We start from the raw sequence: 18,901 nt of genomic DNA, 5'->3' as shown, positions 1-18,901 counted from the left end.
TATGAGGATTAATATTTGTTAATTATACTTTATCCCTTAGTGTTACGAAATCATATCATTTTCCTTCTAAATGGTATGATTTCATAAATGCTGGAAGGTACAATGTAATTCATTAAATTACATGGAGAAAAATGAAAAGATTGGACGATTAAAGTGAAGTTGTTTTCTGTTTTTTTCTAAAAGTTAAAATGTGAGGATTAATATTTGTTTATTTTATGACCCTAAAGTCTTGAAGAATTGTAATAAAGAGAATATTGGAACTGAAATGGAAATAATTTCGGTTTAAAATAAGCTAAAGATAATTTCACTCACTCATGCACTCGATCCTTTACCATCGTTCATAAGGTTTCTTTACCTTTCATTGTTGTAGGGTTGTTCACATACCACTTCATCATTACTCAAAAACCCCTTCACTATTTACTCTCCCCCCTCTCATACACCCACATTGATGAAGGCTTCATCCATTGTTCGTCATCAATCATGAATCCTTCTTTGCCTTTCATCGCTATCCATGAGTTTTTCTTCGTCTTTCTATTGCCATTTGTCCTTGGATGTGAAGCTTCATTGGCCCTAAGTCATAATCAACATGCCTCCTCCGTTCTCTACGATACGAGCTCCTCTTCGCCTCTATTATTGACTATGAAATCTTCTTCACCTTTCATTATCAATTTGCAAGCCTCTCTCTCATTATTTTTGATTTCACTTGTTTTTTTCTTTGACCTTAAAACCTTTGTTGTATTTTATCAATAGTAACAAGCTTGCTTACTTTGTCATCAACTATGAGCCCTCCTTCACATTCAATCATTAGCTAAAATTTATATTGTTGATAAGATGTTTAAGTTAAGTCTAAAATTAACCAACGTAATGACTTTAAATTTGACTATAAATATTATTCATGAATAAATAATAACAATTTATTTAAAGGATTGAAGTGCCCTTTATTTATGCATCAGAGACCAATTAATATATTTATTTTATATATTTTAGAAACAATAATTTATAATAAATAAACGTATCTTAATAATTATTATATTTTATTAATTATTTGTTTTAAAATGGAAATGAGTTGTTTTTTTTTCTCTCCTTTTGTTTTCCTCATTTTCCCAGCCTTCCTCCAGTGGCATGCAGTGAATGGTGTTTTACTGTTTCCAGTTTAGTCCTGCGCCATAAATAAAACCCAACCCCCTCTTTGGCTTCGTCTCCCATTCATCGCCGCCTCCTCTCGCCTTCTTCGTCCGTGCCCAGGCGTTGCGAAATCGAGGCCGCTCTGCTGTTGGGGGATCGAGATCCTTCCACAATCCGCCGCCCGATCGCCGCGTCCTGCAGGAATCCGGAGCCGATCTCTCCGGAACGATGGATTCCGGCAGATACATGGCCTATTCGCCCTCTCCCTCCACCGCCCCTCACTCGCCTCACATCTCTGGCATGCGCACGGCTGGCGGCGCCCTTGGCGAGCAGGAGAAGTAAGATTTTGCTCTTCCCGATACTTTCCGTATCGTTGGAAAGCCAAAAATAAAATCTTTTTTTTTTTTGCCTTTATGGTTCTTCGTTTATTTAGGTTGTTTTCATTTGTCTCTGTTGATTAATACAAGGACCATGCACTGGTAATTTGCTGGGTCTTTAAAACTCTTGTTGGCAATCGATTTTCGAATTTGTTTTATTCAGGAATTGCGTGATGGAGTCAGTAATTTTTAGTATAATATCTTCGTTTTTTTTGCCGGATCTTTTGGACTTTATTTTAAGATCTAGATCTTGCTTCGATTGCGATGAACTGTTTTTTATTTTTTTCAGATAATGATGATTTTATTTATGATGTGCAATTTGTGCAAGCCTTCATTTTGGGAATCCATATTGTATTTTAGAGGTAATCAATAGACGTTTCTAGAAAGAAGATGCTAACTAGCTTAGTTGATAAGGGCCTTGGATGTTGGAAGTTGTAGCAAAGTGTTTGAGTTAGTAGTCTGCCTTGCCAACTTGGGTGGGGGTTTATTCCTAAAACATGTCCTTTTGGAAGATCTGTCACATCTGGATGCAAACATTTATCCCAGGAAACTTGTTTTCTGTATCTTGGGACAGTTTGGAACCTCTTCATTTCAATTTCCTGAGGATGTTGGTTATTTGACAAATATTCTTGTGAAAGTACTGAGACGTGCATTGTTTGTCAGGTATCTAGCGGAATTGTTTGCGGAGCGACAGAAGCTTAACCCATTTGTGCAAGTGCTGCCTCACAGTTACCACTTGCTTAGCCAGGGTGAGTTCTCAAATCTTTTAAGGACATCAGATTTTCTGCTCGAGATTTGCAGTTGTCTGCCATGAAATTGGTAGTGTATGTGAGATATGAGTAGTTAACTATAGGATTGTTGATGTCTACTTGTTAGAAGCATGATTCTGAAATTTAAGATTTTTGTGCCTATTTATTCCATAATGATATTGACAGGAATGAGAAATGCACTATTTTAAATTATTTGAATCACTTTACTAACTTAACTTGAATGTGATGCATTTGATAATTGATTGCCAAACTATTGTCTGGATTGAGTGAATCACTTGATCTTCAATTAATTCAAACATGCCAAATTATGAATTCCTAGTGATAGCAATTGACTTCTGTAGGGGGAGAAAACTGTGCATGTACTCACAAAATGAGAAGTCTGAGCTTTCTTTTCTAATGCCAAATATGTGTTTGGCGGTATTAGTTTAATGAACATCAATCTTCTGAGCACAATGAATCTCAGATCTGCTACTTTTTTTAACCTGTTCAAATGTGGGAGCCGAAAAGTTCTTATTTTGCCAAGCCGAGTACACCAAGATAATGGCTTGCTAGAGGATGGTTATATTACTTTCCATTGGCTCTGTATTTTTGCAGACAATATTACTTTAATTGGTTACCTTGTAGGAGTAGAATAAGCTAATTCAAGTTTTCTTAATATTTCTTGTCTGTTACCATGGTTCTAATTATCCAATCATTAACCCATGACTGTCCATTTACTGCTAACTAATTCAATTAACAAAGCTAACTGGTAGTTCTTGTGCTTGAAATTGAATGTGGAGCAGAAATTTTGCGTGTAACCACACTGTTGGAGAATGCATCTCTTTTAGATCAATCTGGTTTTGAACATGGTAGCCCACTGATCACTGGAGGATTATTTCCAAATGGAGGCGTTGCTGACATGAATAGCTGGGCATCAGCATTTCAATCTGAAGTACGGATACTGACTATTAACATGACTTCCTTTTTATCTAGTATACTGCTCAGTAAATTTTATCCTGCATATTTTTTTACTAGGTGAAACTAACAGATGATTTTCTGTTTAGTGCATTGTTTGTATATGTTTATAATTGACGTAACACTAGATGTGGTGTCTACATCCTTGCAGCATGCTTGATTACTAGCATAGTTGTGTAGATCCATTTTTAGTTCCGACCTTGTCGTCTTGAATGGCTTCCAAGTTTCCACATACTGTCCTGCTTTATAATTTCCTTCTTAGAAGGGGTAAAATTCACATTGTTTTCATGAGATACATGTGCCAGGTAACCTTTATATACAGAACGACTTAATGATCTGGACAATGTCTGCTTGAACGATTGTAATGTTCGTCTTAACTGCATCAACAAATCAGTTAATCATGCAAGTCATAGATGACACAGTTGTTTAAGCATTTTTTGCTTAAACATATAATATAAATAACCTTGGACGCAGGTGTTTGATTTTGAGTATTGTATGCAACAATATTTTTGTTTTAGTTTTCGGTTTCTACTTATTGTGTAGAAAACTTACTGCTGTTCTTGTCTCAGCAAGAATTCTTTTCTGTTGATGTTTGTATTTACCTCTGCTGGGTTTTAATTGTTCTGTAGAGATTGGGAACTTTGCAACCTTCAACTAGGAGTGGTTGGGTTGGGCAACAAGGCAACTCTTCTGGTCTTGTTGTAAAGAAAACAATTAGGGTGGATATTCCTGTGGATCAGTACCCCAATGTGAGCAGCACAATTTAGCTTTTCAATTTTTGTTTCACGAAGGCATTCTCTCTAATATGTTTCCCTTTGATTTTGTAGTATAACTTTGTTGGTCGACTCCTTGGTCCTAGAGGAAACTCTCTTAAGAGGCTTGAGGCTCTCACTGCTTGTCGTGTTCTAATACGGGGGCGAGGCAGTATTAAAGATCCTGCTCGGGTACAAATTCCTTTCAACTATTACTCTTTCTTCTGAAATCCATGCATGGCATTGTAATTACAACTCTTAGAGAAAACCAATAGATGCAGACTATGAGAACAGTATAGTTGCTTTGTTATGTAGGTTAATCAGTTGCATTACCTTTTACATGTAGACAGATGTTAATGCATAACATAAAAACTAATATTTACCAACTAGTGTTCTCTGGTTGAATAAAAAATTACAAAGTAAATAAACACACTTCGGATGTGCTTCTCTCGCATTCAATCTGTATCTTTCAATTAACTCTCTTTTATACACAATATTTTAGTGTGACTTCTCTAGTGCTTCCTAGACAGCAGCTAACCTGTTTTGATTTTGTTGTTGCCTTCTCCTAATGTAAATGTGAGTTTAACCTGCATTTGAAGTGAATACATTTTAACAATAAATCCCTTTTTGTCTGCAACAGGCTAACTGTTTGTTGGGTTGTAGCTTGTTTGTCTTTGGTCGATTCTGTGTCATACTGGTATTAGCGCATTGATAATTAAGTGCAAAAATAGGGTTAAAGGTTTATGGTAATATCTAGACTCTAGAGGTATGAATGTCAATTCACGAAATATCAAAATAATTTAATTACATTTATCATCTACTAGCTGCAGTAGCACCCAGACATTAATATATATTCAAGTGGAAAATGTATTATTGATACAATATTTAATTTATTTGCCCTATTCATGATGCTATTCTTAGATCTCAATTCACTTGAATGTATATTCACACGAACAAGTGCTGTTCATACTTTGTTCTAATTCTTCCTTTTTCTCTACCATCTATTCTGTTTTGTATCATATTCCTGGTTCTCTTTACTTTATGAAAATCAAAATGCATATTTTCATCTCCCATGCATATTTCTGTTTTCATAATAATAGCTGAAATTGGTTTTATTTGTAGGAGGAAATGATGCGAGGGAAACCAGGTTATGAACATCTCAATGAGCCTCTTCACATTCTCGTAGAAGCAGACTTGCCTGTCGAAATTGTGGATACCCGCCTAATGCAAGCCCGTGAAGCCCTCGAGGAGATGCTGAAACCCGTGGTATACTTTCCTCCAGCATCAAAACCAGTCACCATTCTCTTTATAGATTCAATTACTAAAGCTTCCATCATTCATTTGTGCAGGATGAATCAGTCGACTTCCTAAAGAAACAGCAGCTCCGAGAGCTTGCCATACTCAACGGTACCCTCCGTGATGACGGCTCTCACACATCGGGGTCGGTCTCCCCCTTCCATGACAGCCTTGGCATGAAGAGAGCAAAGACAAGAGGTTGAACTTTGAGATGGACATTAGCTCTTCCTGCTGCCAAGGATTGTGTCTTTGGTGGCCATTGCAGCCAAATTATCCATGAAGAATCAAGTCAAAGTTGAAGTAATTAAGCATATGAGCTTGCTGTGGACTACTAAGGAATGCTGTGGCTCTAACTAGGGTTGTCTCAGAGTGTCGTAGTGCCGGAAAAGGGTGGCGGTATTGTTTGGCTATGCCGCCTAGTCAAGTTTGTGCGTGCCCTATTTTAAGTGAAGTTTTGTGTGATTACAGTTTTGATAGTATGTGGGTATGTGAGGTATGTGTAGGGGAATCAAAAGTGCCTTCTTAACATTACTCATTCAGAGTCGGAAGGTTACTCTAGCACTATTTGTTGGACATAGATCTTATGAGTCTCCCTCTGTGAGTGATCTTATGGAGGATACTTCATCAGTAAAATATGGATCTTGAAGTAGTGGATTGCATTGATATTGAGCAGTGGGTGCCTCATCTTGCTATGGTTTGTATGTCATGAATCATTCCCGTATCTCCATTTTTCTCATAGTTGATTATGGATCGATCGTACGAGGCCGATCATATGAGGAGTTTACTTTTTGCTGCAGTTGCAATATGTTATGTATAATTCTCTTGCGGCATGGTAGAGTTGATTATTATGGGGATAGATTTGTTACAGTGGACAAGGATTGAATCTTGATGAAACTAATATAATGTCTTTCCTAGTAATGATTAACTATAATTTTCTGATTTATTTCCTCATAGATGATCGTAAGATCGATCATGTGGTAACGGTTGGAATGGTGAATTTTACTTTTTATGTTACACTATCTCATATTAGTAACATATATCATGGCTATGAGCTTTGAAATGTTATGGTTTCGAATAGAACCCTAGAAATTAATATTGAGGGAGACGAAGGCGAGAGAGATGAAGGCGCTTGTTACGTCGGGTATCGAATCGAATTTGTAAAGTTTTTTTTTTATTTATGTGCACATGGCTGAGTTGGCTACAATGATTATGGTAGCTATGATAGAACAGAATTACAGAAAAAGAATAAAAAAATATTTTTAAAAAAAAAACATCAACACCATTCGCTTCTAATTATCCTGAAAAAATATTGAAGAAAATTTGTTATAATAACCTTTTCATTAAAAATAAAATAAAATCTGATTTATTTTTGCTCTTGTTACTTTCTGATTCAGTGTAACTTATTATTTGTTTTTATAATTTTAAAACAAATCTATGAACTGAATTTATTTAATTGGGCCTGGTCTGGCAGGCTATAATGGGCTTTATTTGGAGGCCCAAAATAGCCCTAATGTACCTTGAACAAACGCCCATGTCTATCTATTCAAGATTTTTTTTTAACAAGGAAAAAAAATAAAGTTACTATCATTCATTTGTTTACATTATTGCTTGATGAAACTATTTTTATTTAAATGGTGTTTGATTTTCTACAAAAATATAAAAAAAAGTATTACAGAATACAAAACGAAAAAAAAAAGAAGGTATGAGAGTGTCGTTTTAAATAGAATAATTAGCTTGTCGGCAAATTAAAACTGTGGGCCCATTTTAGTAGGCAAAATATTTGAACAATTATAACTTGGAGACAAATTCAGGACTGTTTTCTTCAACAGAAAATTGAAACGACGAATTGACAGCGAGGAATAAATCAAATGATGATGAAGAGGAAATTTGTAGTTTTAAAGACATTAATTTGATGATTTAACTTACTTAGAAGTTTGGTGCTTCGCCTAATTAATTCTTAGACTTTCATCGAATCCACCTATTAGATAAATTAGAAGTACAACTTATACACAATTAGAGATCATTTTTTAGATGATCGTGAGCAACTGTAGTTTCTTGATTTACTTCCTCGTAAATGATCGTGGGACCGACCGTATGAGCCCGCTAGGATGATAGATTCCACCTTTTTGCAGAATAAGAGATCAACTTTTAGAATAGAGATGATCGACTTTGTCCTACGAAAATTTTTCATCAGCTATCAAGATAAATTCAAAAAGTGAATCTTGTCGAACAGTTCAATATCATGATGTCGAACAGTTCAATATCATGAATAATTTAAGCATCACAGATATATGAGATATCTTACCTTTGGTAGGAATTAAATTCTCATTGTATATTGTATAGGAATTTGTTTTATGCCCCCGAAGTATAGCTGAGTTGGTTACGACGTAGCAGACTTGTAAAAGATGACAAAGGTTCGAATCCTGGCGAAGCCAGACAATATCCTCCTGCGTCATGATCAATTGCAGTTTCTCGATTTACCTCTTCACAAATGGTTGTGGGACCGATCGTGTGGGACCGCTGAAGTGACGAATTCCACCTTTTTACAGAAGAGGAGTTTGTTTTATCTTTTATTATCGCGCCGTACTCTAAGGCAAGAAGAATTGGCACTTCAGAGATTTTTCAACTTATTTTCTTACTGATTGGCGATTGCCAACCTATTCAATACTAGAATGCACTTGCCATTAATATTAGTATTTATGTTTCTAGGTGAGATTCACAATTCAAATTAAAAGTCATGTGAAGTTAGAAGCTTTTGCACAATTTTCTTAGCAAAGACTTTATAAATTGGACACTCAATTATGTCGTTTTAGGGATGATGTAGTTAGGCGTGAAATTATTGTGCTTGATGATTCTCATTTTATATATTTATCGTGTTTGACGGTCCTACTATTTTATCTTTAATCTCACATGACTATTCATACTTAGTCATTACTTAAATAATAAATAAAATTTGTTACTTTAACGGTTTTACACGATCGATCTCATGATTATCTGTGAAAAAGTAAATCAAAAAATTACAGTTAACCATTATATGAGAAGGTATGATTCAACTCTTATCTATTTCAATAAATCTATCACATAATAACTAACTCAATCATAATCCAAAACATCCTTAGCCATTACAATTATGAACTATTATTAAATTTGGATTTCATTTATTTTAATGAGCTGGCTCATGCCGCTCTTCAACATAATTGGATAGAATTATGATGCCATAGCGGCATTGAGCTTATCACGTGGGAGGATGGACCCCACTACAACTTAATTGGGCCGGGACCCGCTAAAATAATTAAACAAGAGTTTTTTTAAAATAATAATAAAATAAAGTTTCTCAAATAACTCCTGCATGAAAAAATATACTTAATTCCAAAAATAAAATTACATTATTTTAAAAACTTGGTCAATAAGGGCGTTGGCCAGCAAATTTCTAGATAAAGTTTGTAACTATTTTCCCTTTTAAAATTTCTAATTTCTAGATAAATCCAAAATAAATCCTTTCTTTTAAAATTTTATTATAAAAATAAATATAATTAAATGGAATTTTAGTAGAACTTGCTAGATTTAGCATAATTTAATTTGCCTATTTAACAAAACATATTTGATTTAAGTGAAAATAAGATTATGTTTATAAAATTTTAAAAAGTAAAAAAATCGAGATTAGTGAAAATATTTCATAAACACAGACAACTTTCCTTTTGGGTGGTTGAAATGATCAAATGAAATCAATCTCTTTTAATTTTTTATCCATTATTTTAAAAAAATATATATATTTTAAATCTTTGTCGGTGGGATTTTAATTTAATGGTCGGAAAATACAAAATTATAACGCTAAAATTCACAAAATAGGCGGATATATAATGAACGGCTGGGATCTCCGATCCGTAAACGATAAATACACCCCAGTGTTTAGCATAAACTACGACCCTTTCTTCACATTGTCTTTATAGGTTAGGCAGCCTGCTTCAGGAGTGAGCGTGGAATATAAAACTTGAAGGGTATGTTTATCTCGTGATTGCATTTTTCGCTCCGTGACTGCTTCATCACGAAGGAGAGGCCTTCAGTTTCGGTGCGGTTTTCTGGCGATCGACGGAGATTTCGTGGATCTGCTCCAGGGTAACACCTCAAGACGCGGTGGAGACTGGAGTTGACTGTGCTTGGTCTTCTGTTGAGGCGGCGCAGGAAGACTGGTGAGGAGGGCGTAGCTTTTTGCGGGAGGATTTCTGGCGGAGAATGTGCGACAGCCGAAGATGACGAGGAAGAGGAAGCTTGTTCTAGCCTTGCTCTGCGTCACAGTTCTCTCTCCTATTGTTCTCTACACGGATCGGCTCTCCTTGGTCTCGAATCCTAGCTGTGAGTGCCCTGGATTTATGAGATGGGGGAAATATCGAGTTTTTGGGAGGGATATGTGGCTCTGATGAAATATTTCTTAGAAAGTTTCGTCATTTTTATGGTATTGTTGTTCTCATTGTTTCATTACTTATCTTCTCTCTTTACAGCGAATATCGAGGTTGGTGACGAGGGTTCTAATCTGGTAATTTTTGCATCTTTGGAAGAACTTCCCTTGTTCATTCCTATTTTTACTAGATATGCCGGCCTGGAATTCTTCGTCTTTTTGGCTATATTTTTTTCTTTCCCCCTTTTCACTTGAGTAACGCCCGTTGTTTCGGCAGAGATTTGGGACGAGCGAGGCTGAGCCTGGGGAACTACTACATGCACTTTCGCAGGTAGTAACTACTAAACAAATCGCAGCTTAATTTTCTGCAATTCACTCGTTGTGATTGAATATTTTAACGAAAGATTTGTTCTTTCACGTATCTTGATTTTGGTCCTAAAAAAACTGTTTTGCTGCAGGAGTTGACGGATCCTATAAAAGAGCCAATAGGAGTTGTATATTTTGATAATTCAAACAGTTCTAATCAGGTTTCAGCAACTCCGGAAGATGGATTGATTTCACCAAAGGTTGAAGGTAGATCTTCCTTGATACGTGAAAAAATTAAGTGTTTTTCCTTTCAATCAGTGGAATTCTTCTTTTTATGAATATTAATTAGCTGGAGAATCTAAATCCCTGATTTTGTGTTTCTTATCCTCAAGAAAGGTATGTTGATGGTGACTGTTATTTTCCTATCTACAGAAATGCCATCGAGGAAGTCTGAGGAGCACAAGAGCAGAGTTCTGTCAGCCGCTGTTGATGGGGGTTTACCAGAGACAGAGTCTGTGATCAAGAAAGTTACTGATGAGGCAATTGAGAAAGTAGATGCTTTTGGAAAAGTTGACGCTGAGAAACCTGAATCAGTGGAAGACAGCAAGGTGAACAAGAGCAAGGATTCAACTATCATGCCTACCTCCATCTCACAGATAGAGGTACATATCTTTGCTAATTTGTGCATAAAGTTAGGCAAAAGTTGTAATGTTGATTTGTTTAGTCTTGTTCTGTACTAATTTGTAATTGTTTTTTCTGGAACTGATGAGGAACTACTTAGAAGTTCATGCTTCTAGTCTGCATCCTTCGTTGATGACAACCCATGTCCTTTTTTTTCTTTCTATTTTATCATATGGGCTAATAAAATTTGTGTCTGACCACAAATAGTTAGGATAAACACTGTTTTATGACAATGTTAATGATATCATAATTATTTTTTTGTTGTTTTTATTTAATAATAGTTTAAGAGTATGATGTCTGAAAAAATTAGATTGACTTACTCAAGTCGCTTGAGAGAAGAGGATCATACGTCTTGTTGGTGGAATGAGAAAACATTTTGTTGATTAAGTATATTGGAACAAATTAAATAAATCACTTTATCTTTTACAAGTTCACATACTCTAGTTGTGAAATATTATCACACTGACCATATGGTTTCATCTGCCAATCATCACTAAGAAAAGTCGGACTATGTTTGTTAAAAGTGGGATATTGGGATGGGGTTCTGAATTTTTTCACTTGGAAGCCTCCTCCATCTCAAGGCAATTATTTCCTTATTTTTCTCTTTTATTTGCCTCTTGATGTTTTTTGTTATTCTTTTATTATAACCATCTCACTTGCAAACTTGTATTGTTTGGATCCTGTTAGCAAAGGAAATCTGAAAACAATGGTCAGCAGATACCTGACAGGATCGATGTACCAGAACACCAAACGGTTCCTAGTCAACAAAAGAGCATCAGCACACCAATTCCAGATGCTAGGGTCAGGCAACTCAAAGATCAATTGATTCGTGCAAAGGTCTATCTTGGAATTGGGTCAATTCGATCCAATCCTCATTATGTAAGGGAGTTGCGCCTGCGAATAAAGGAAATTCAGCATACACTTGGAGAAGCAACAAAGGATTCACATTTACCAAAGCAGTAAGTGATTGTTTTTTATCAATAACTTCTATATAAAAGGATTTCATTCAATTACTTACCTGTTCCTGTTACTTTTGATATATAAAGCTTTTGCTTGCTTCAACCACAATCTTAACATTTCCTCTTTGTCGACCAATTTAGTGCATATGCTAAACTATTTCCTCTTTGTTGACCAATTTAGTGCATATGATAAACTTAAAGCAATGGAGCTAACTTTGGCAAAGGGCAATCAAATTCTAGATGACTGTTCTTCTATTGTAAAAAAGCTCCGCGCCATGATTCATTCCAGTGAGGAACAGTTGCGAGTTCATAAGAAACAAGCATTGTTTCTTACACAACTTGCTGCTAAAACCATCCCCAAAGGTCTACACTGTCTTCCCCTAAGGCTTTCCAATGAATACTTCTCTTTGAACTCCAGTCAGCAGCAATTTGCAAACCAAGAAAAGCTCGACGATCCTGGTCTCCATCACTATGCTGTATTTTCAGACAACATGTTGGCTACCGCAGTGGTGGTGAACTCCACGATATCAAATGCTAAGGTCAGTGGTTGACTACCTCCACTACTGCCTTTCTATCTAGCCAGTTGGATATTTACATGCTTGCATGAGTTTAATTAAAATCTCTCTTGTAGAACCCTGCAGATCATGTTTTCCACATTGTGACTGACAGACTGAACTACGCAGCAATGAGGATGTGGTTTTTAGCTAACCCACCAGGAAAAGCCACGATTCAAGTCCAGTACATTGAGGAGTTTACATGGCTAAATGAGAGCTATAGTCCGGTACTGAAGCAACTTAGATCTCGGTCCATGATTGACTTTTACTTTAGGACTCATCGTGGATCTGCAAACTCTGATTCAAATCTGAAGTATAGAAATCCAAAGTACCTATCCATCTTGAATCATCTGAGATTTTACCTTCCTGAGATCTTTCCAAAGCTCAGCAAAGTGGTGTTTCTGGATGATGATGTGGTTGTACAGAAGGACCTCACTGGCCTTTGGAAGATCAATATGAATGGGAAGGTCAATGGTGCAATTGAGACTTGTGGCGAAAGCTTTCACCGCTTTGATAGATATCTCAATTTCTCGAACCCACTTATTGCCAAGAACTTCAATCCTCGTGCCTGTGGTTGGGCATACGGAATGAATGTGTTTGATTTGGATGAATGGAGGAAGCAGCAGATCACAGGAGTTTATCACTATTGGCAAAATATGGTTAGATATGATCACATTATCTTTTTAAATTATCGGTTGATTGAGTCATGCACCTCCCCTTTTTTTAGATTTAGTCAATTTATAGTCTTTTTTTTAAAAAAAAAAAGATTATCATTAGCATGAATCCCATTTCATATTAAATCTTCATAAAGACAAAAAAAGAGTTTCAGAGTATAATGATCTTCGAAAAGGTTGATCAACCTTTTGAGCCTTGATGCTAAGTTACTGATGCTGTATTGCATCGAATAATTACTATGCTGCAATGTGGTTGTAGTTGCTTGCTTGCTTGCAAATTCTTGTTTTGACAGGGGAAGTGTCTCGATTAGGTTCACTGTCTACTTCTTCAGTCTCATATGTTATTTTCCTTTTCCCGCAGAATGTAGATAGGCAGCTATGGAAATTGGGAAGTCTTCCTCCTGGTTTGTTAACCTTCTACAACCGCACACTCCCTATCGATCGCTGGTGGCACATTTTGGGCCTCGGCTACAACCCTCAGATCGACCAGAAAGAGATTGAGAAGGCAGCAGTCATCCACTACAACGGAAACATGAAGCCTTGGTTGGATATCGGCATCTCTCAATATCGTCGTTATTGGTCCAAGTACTTAGACTATGATCACCCCATCCTACGGGACTGCAACATCAACCCATAAAGAGTGCCTTTCATGCTTAAATGTGTTGTTCCTTAGCAACATTGGAGTAATCTCTTCAGCTAATTTTGGCCAGTTTTTTCGACAACCTCTAATTCATTTGTAGCTTGTAGTTTCTTATTCTCGTGGGGCACTGATTATCTGCACAAATCAGGTCTACTGTACATGTAGGATTTTTTTCCCCTTTTGTTTTAAGCCTATGGCATTATATTCTTATGTTGTAGCTTTTCCATGGAAAATTATTGCAAAATCTATTGTTTCTTTTCCTGTTTGTCTCTTTTTATTGATGATAAAATGATTACAAATTGTGGTGATTTCTTTACCACCTGATGACTGATGTTGAATTGGGTGTGGAAAATAGATTTAATCAAGTTTCTTCAACAAATAACTTGATTAACTGAAATCCATTGATCTTGTTTTACTAAGAAAAATGGAGCATTAGGAGCTGAGAAAGGATTTCACAATATCGAAATCTAAACTATCTGACTAAACTAATAGTGCCAACAGCTCATCCTAAAAGAGACAGAAATTGGCATGTAGTTTCTGCTGAGTTCTGGGACTTTGTTTTCTTGAGGACAAACAATAAATCTATGAAAAGAATTTGTTACTTTTCTCACAAGTCAAACATTTCTGCAAAATCAGATGAGTTCATCAAAGAGGCGATGAGAGAATTAGACTTCTTCATAAAAATCCAAGTTTAAGTCACATGAACAGCTAGACTGAAAGCCTCAAGGTAGTTGACCCGTCAACAATTGAAGCTTATCTATTTATTTATTTTTTGTATAAATAACTTGTTCTTGCAACTCTACATGATCCACTCAAGTTTAGCAAGTAGGAAATCATGAGGAGGATACATCTTCTTGCTCTTCTTACTTGGTTTATGATGTCGGGGTTCTTCGCGCACTCTACAACCACAACCATGAGAGTGGCACAACCAAAGTATCAGCTACATTCACTCCGTGAGATTCTACTCTCCAACCAACAAACTCGATGCCATTTTTTCAGTAATTTGTACATGCATATAAACTACCACCATGTTTCCTTTTATGCTGATCCACTGAATAGTTATTGATTGACTTACAACCATAGTGTTCTTCCATTAATCTAGCTTGCAGTTGCTGCTGGCTCACTCAAGGCCCTAAACCAACCTGTGGCCATGTTTGCTGTGGAGAAAATTGCTGCAAACAAGTCCATCCAGAAGCAAAGCCATCTCCCTGACAAAAATTCTCAATGTTCAGATACACAATCAAAGATAATATAACTAGAAGGCGACAACCCACTGAAGAATATAGTTTTCTTCTGTTTATTCTATCAAAAAAAAATTGTCAGGTTAGTAATCTCACTTTGAATGTCATGGCAACAGTTGAAGACCCTTTCTTCATCGTCTACTATAATGTATGTCGCAAAGGAATAAAAATGCTTGTTTGTTGTAACACTCATGTGTTAGATTGCCGAGCAATAAAGAACTACATCAATGCTTCAGTGTCTAGATTTGCGAGCAAGGGCTAATTGGATATGACTACATTCATATCTTTCTACACAAAAAGCATTACAAGGAACTCATAACTCTAAGATAAATGACTACCCACAATGCCATGATCCACAAGCCGCAAAAGATTCCACATCCGATACATGAACAGTTACTGTCGTTGATTCCAACAAGAAAGCGGCAGTTACCAACTGTTGGATTGAGAAATGTAATCATTCCAAGGCCATCAAAATCACAGCTTCCGGCATCCTGCTTCTGCATCTGATAGTAGCTGTTGAAGGCATAAGAAATGTTCCCCTTGTCGCCAATTGCATTGCAGGATCCTCCATAGTACAATGTCGTACAATCAGCGACACTGCAGGCAAGCTTCATATGGTTGGTGACTGCACCAGGATCCTGAGTCGGACTCATAATACACCACCTTGGTGGAAGGTATGGAACATTTTTTGCATTCTCAAGCCGACCATCGCCAAGGTTCAAGGGGTACTTAGCCTGACCGTCAAAGGAGTAAATCCCCCAGTGGCGCTCGAAGTTCCCTGGTAAGATGCTCTTTTGTTCTTCGTCAAGAAGGCTGAAGAGATATACATCAACTGGAGGAACCCCTGGCCTCAAAGGTGTCCCTTTGTTGCTCATAATATGAACAATAAGGCCTTGGTTAAAAGCCTCTGCGGCAGTTACAGTTGCGCTCGGTGCTCCCTCTGTCGGCCAACCCACCTCTCCGATCGCAATGGGCATTTGTCCATAGCCAATTCTGTTTAGTGCAGCAACTAAGGTATCATAATTACCATCGAAGGCGTTGTAGTAAACATTCTGACCATCAACAACAGGATGAGAAGAACCCTCGAAAAAAGCATAATCTTGTGGGAAATCTGCACTTTGGCATAAACTCAGAAAGGGATAGATGTTGACGACAAAAGGAGAACCATTCAAGTTAAGAAATGAGACGAGTTGTGTCATTATCTGTGTCAGCTCTGGTCGAAATGTTCCTTGAGAAGGAACTGATGCTGACTGATAAGCATCGGCATTGCAAGGAACTACTAGTTTAACATAGCCAGCAAGATTTACTTTGACTAATGATTGCTGTAAATTGAGCACCGCAGGAAGGACCAACGATTGATATTGTCCTTGGTAGCTAGTAAGGAAAGGCTCATTTCCTACTGCAATGTATCTGAAAGTAGAATAATCTTAGTCCAGAATGACATTGCATGATAATGTCGAGAAAACTTTGTAGCAGCCTATTTCATTTGATGATTAAGCTAACTACAACTCATACGTGCCTAAATAATCAGTAATTTGCAAATGTAAATGGAACAATTTGATGGAAATTCAGAATCAATACAATAATATTGCATAGTGAATTGTGAAAAAAAAAGGCAATTTACCATATATCACGCATTCATGCCCCCTTAAATCACTTAATTTTTACCAAATCACACCCCCAAAACAAAATTATTTATGTTCAGAATCATAATAATAGTTACTAATTGAGCATAGAAATGCATCTTGTTAAACAAGTGCCTAGCTAATCCAACAGTGAGATTAGGGGCTAAAAAAGGAATGGAAAACACATCACAGTTCTCTAGAAGAAAATTATAATAATTGTGATTGTAGTTACAGAACATTATGGAACACTACTTTAACTGAGAAGCAAAGTTGGCTAATCAATACTTTCTACTGCTGTGTACTATTGATATGTAATTAATGTTAAGCTTCAATACATCGTCTTATTTGTAGACTCAGATGATCTTGAGAATAAAGCTATGTATTGTTGCTTATGTGTTCAGCAGATAAAACCAACCATTATCTCATAAGTACAAGCTGATGACATCAAGCAAATAGCATCTATTTTAGAGCTAGTTTAATTTGCATATGAATGGCAGTAGGGTTGTAAAAGAGCCAAGCCAATTGCTTCACAATGGTAAAGTAATTTTGTTTATTTTATTAATCTTAAAACAAATTATTCAACCTTGTTTATTATAATGCTTATCGAGTTCGAGCTTTTACCAAGTTCAACTAGAGGCAAGATATATTGTTCTTATGATTCAGTTAGAACTAACGTTAACCTAGAAAATGAAACATATTATTTTTGACATATTCAACATATTATCAATAATTTGAACTTACACACAATTTTATTACCTATACAATTTGTACAATATTTAAAATAAGAGACATAAAATTAAATAATCACAAATGCACACGTACTGTATATTCGTTATATATTTGAATAAAAAGCAAAAGAAACATTGATAAGTTTGTAAATAAGGTTATTCATGATCAGTTCATGAGCTTTATTATTGAACACTATTGGGTCAAGCTTGCTAATGTTCAAACTTATTTATTTTGCTATCACATAGGCAACACAGTTGATATGTTGTTTTCTTGAACCTAACTAGATGAAATATATAATTATACACATGAATCATGCATATATCTAGTTAAAGAACACAAGGAATAGGTCATGCTAACTCGAAATAAACATTCACTCTCATGTTGCTCAAAGATAAAAGTTGAAGATATGTTTATATATATACATAAACATATGGTGAAGAAGTATCTAAGGTTGATCTATTATGATATACTCGATTAGACACACTCCTATCATTATTTTATACTACAACGACAATCATTGTGATCGATCTCCTACTATCTCCTACTGTATCATCATGAATTTTATCTTATTTTATTATTGGAAACCTTCTTTGTTTCCGTCTTTGTCCGTCAATATTTCATACACTTGTTCACTAAATTTTTTCCCCTGAAAATATTTCAGCCAAGCATAAAAACAAACAACTGGAAGACATGCTAACGAATGCGAAAACAATAAGCTCCATTCAGCAACTATAAAATTAAACATGCTCATCTTCATCCTCGGACTACCAACAACATACCTGATATCAACCCCGCCTTTAACCATGTACCTCGTCACATTCTGACTCACCCACAGGTCGGAGGCAGTGACCGAAGACGCCAAGACGGCCAGTAACTCGTTGGGGATCCCCACCATCACCTCGATGCCGCTCCCCCTCAGCGCCCGGAGGACATCGGGATCGGCATCGAACAGCTTCACCTTCCCGATCCTGTTCTCCTTCATCAGATCCACCACCACAGCCGGAGGAAGCTTATGGGAGGACACCGTCCCCCAGTTGACGCCGACGGCAGAATCCACCCAAAGTAGCCATCTGCGGAGGAGAAATCCCCAAAACAGGATGCTCGCCCAATGGAAAGCTTCCATTTCCGCCAAAGCTCCGATCTTTACCTCGACCGCGTGGATTCACCCAGCATTAGCATGTATTTGGAGCGACGGCTCCGACGAACTCTGGTGAAATCAGGACGTTGAAGAACTCCAAGGAAAAGAAGAGAGCGCAACGAAGTTGATGGGATACAATGATCCACAATAAAAACAAGGAATCTTGCAATTCCAGTGCGACATGGACACGTGTATAGATCATAAGGTCGAGGGCATTTGATAGAATTGGAGGTCATAAATTACATGATACCTTGTAGATAATTCAAATCGACCTTTCACAAAAAGGAGAAGGCTCATTAGTTCAAGTTGAGTCATAGAACGATGGAAAAGTGATCTGGATATATAAATAAATAGATAATTAATTAATTAATCTTGTGAGCTGGTAATTGTGAATAATTCATTGATATTGTTGATGCCTTCATTTTGTGTGACAAATAGAATCTTTAATTTAATTTTACATGCCACTTTTACTTTTCACTTTGAAACTTTTACTGTAGAAAACTTTTAAGTAGCAACTTTTCCTAGAAATCTACGACGGCCAAGTGCCTTCAAACATAACCACGGCAGTGCCAGACTAGGCCCGGCCCAATTCAGCTCCAACTAATCGTATTGGGCCAGGCTCCATTGACAATTTTACTTGCGAGGCCCAATGGTTTTCACGGATCGGATCGTGTCATATCCGAA

At 36.6% G+C, this 18,901-nt stretch overlaps 3 protein-coding genes across 3 annotated transcripts; 2 read left to right on the top strand and 1 right to left on the bottom strand.

Annotated features, from left to right (window-relative positions):
• The first annotated feature begins 1,216 nt into the window (after positions 1–1,216).
• Positions 1,217–5,907, top strand: LOC141824357 (KH domain-containing protein At5g56140-like). The gene is made up of 7 exons (XM_074711628.1): positions 1,217–1,463; positions 2,166–2,251; positions 3,055–3,203; positions 3,856–3,975; positions 4,054–4,170; positions 5,101–5,244; positions 5,328–5,907. The coding sequence occupies exons 1-7, from the start codon at positions 1,354–1,356 to the stop codon at positions 5,475–5,477; spliced, it is 876 nt and encodes a 291-aa protein (XP_074567729.1). The 5' UTR covers positions 1,217–1,353; the 3' UTR covers positions 5,478–5,907.
• Positions 5,908–9,294: 3,387 nt separating this feature from the next.
• On the top strand, positions 9,295–13,742 carry LOC141823988 (putative galacturonosyltransferase 4). The gene is made up of 9 exons (XM_074711204.1): positions 9,295–9,627; positions 9,774–9,808; positions 9,948–10,001; positions 10,129–10,243; positions 10,409–10,638; positions 11,345–11,616; positions 11,798–12,155; positions 12,248–12,829; positions 13,206–13,742. The coding sequence occupies exons 1-9, from the start codon at positions 9,525–9,527 to the stop codon at positions 13,479–13,481; spliced, it is 2,025 nt and encodes a 674-aa protein (XP_074567305.1). The 5' UTR covers positions 9,295–9,524; the 3' UTR covers positions 13,482–13,742.
• A 1,285-nt stretch (positions 13,743–15,027) lies between these two features.
• Positions 15,028–18,202, bottom strand: LOC141822678 (glucan endo-1,3-beta-glucosidase 6-like). The gene is made up of 2 exons (XM_074710011.1): positions 17,859–18,202; positions 15,028–16,135 (listed from the first exon to the last, which is right to left on the bottom strand). The coding sequence occupies exons 1-2, from the start codon at positions 18,200–18,202 to the stop codon at positions 15,028–15,030; spliced, it is 1,452 nt and encodes a 483-aa protein (XP_074566112.1).
• Between the last annotated feature and the right edge of the window lie 699 nt (positions 18,203–18,901).

The sequence above is a fragment of the Curcuma longa genome, chromosome 3 (assembly GCF_044706935.1).
Source record: "Curcuma longa cultivar G26 ecotype Majalengka, Jawa Barat chromosome 3, ITB_CL_G26_1.1, whole genome shotgun sequence".
In the NCBI taxonomy this organism is placed as follows: domain Eukaryota; kingdom Viridiplantae; phylum Streptophyta; class Magnoliopsida; order Zingiberales; family Zingiberaceae; genus Curcuma; species Curcuma longa.
Note: the sequence above shows the minus strand (reverse complement) of the source record. Positions and strands in the feature narration are given on the sequence as shown.

Bases quoted from the DNA above. Each gene is read 5' to 3' on its own strand.
- LOC141823988 (XM_074711204.1), top strand. From the start codon at position 9,525: ATGACGAGGAAGAGGAAGCTTGTTCTAGCCTTGCTCTGCGTCACAGTT. The intron at 9,628-9,773 runs GTGAGTGCCCTG...CTCTCTTTACAG, and splicing joins CTTGGTCTCGAATCCTAGCT to CGAATATCGAGGTTGGTGAC. The intron at 10,244-10,408 runs GTAGATCTTCCT...TCCTATCTACAG, and splicing joins GATTTCACCAAAGGTTGAAG to AAATGCCATCGAGGAAGTCT.
- LOC141822678 (XM_074710011.1), bottom strand. From the start codon at position 18,202: ATGGAAGCTTTCCATTGGGCGAGCATCCTGTTTTGGGGATTTCTCCTC. The intron at 16,136-17,858 runs GTATGTTGTTGG...TTCTACTTTCAG, and splicing joins AAAGGCGGGGTTGATATCAG to ATACATTGCAGTAGGAAATG.
- LOC141824357 (XM_074711628.1), top strand. From the start codon at position 1,354: ATGGATTCCGGCAGATACATGGCCTATTCGCCCTCTCCCTCCACCGCC. The intron at 2,252-3,054 runs GTGAGTTCTCAA...AATGTGGAGCAG, and splicing joins TTACCACTTGCTTAGCCAGG to AAATTTTGCGTGTAACCACA. The intron at 5,245-5,327 runs GTATACTTTCCT...TCATTTGTGCAG, and splicing joins AGGAGATGCTGAAACCCGTG to GATGAATCAGTCGACTTCCT.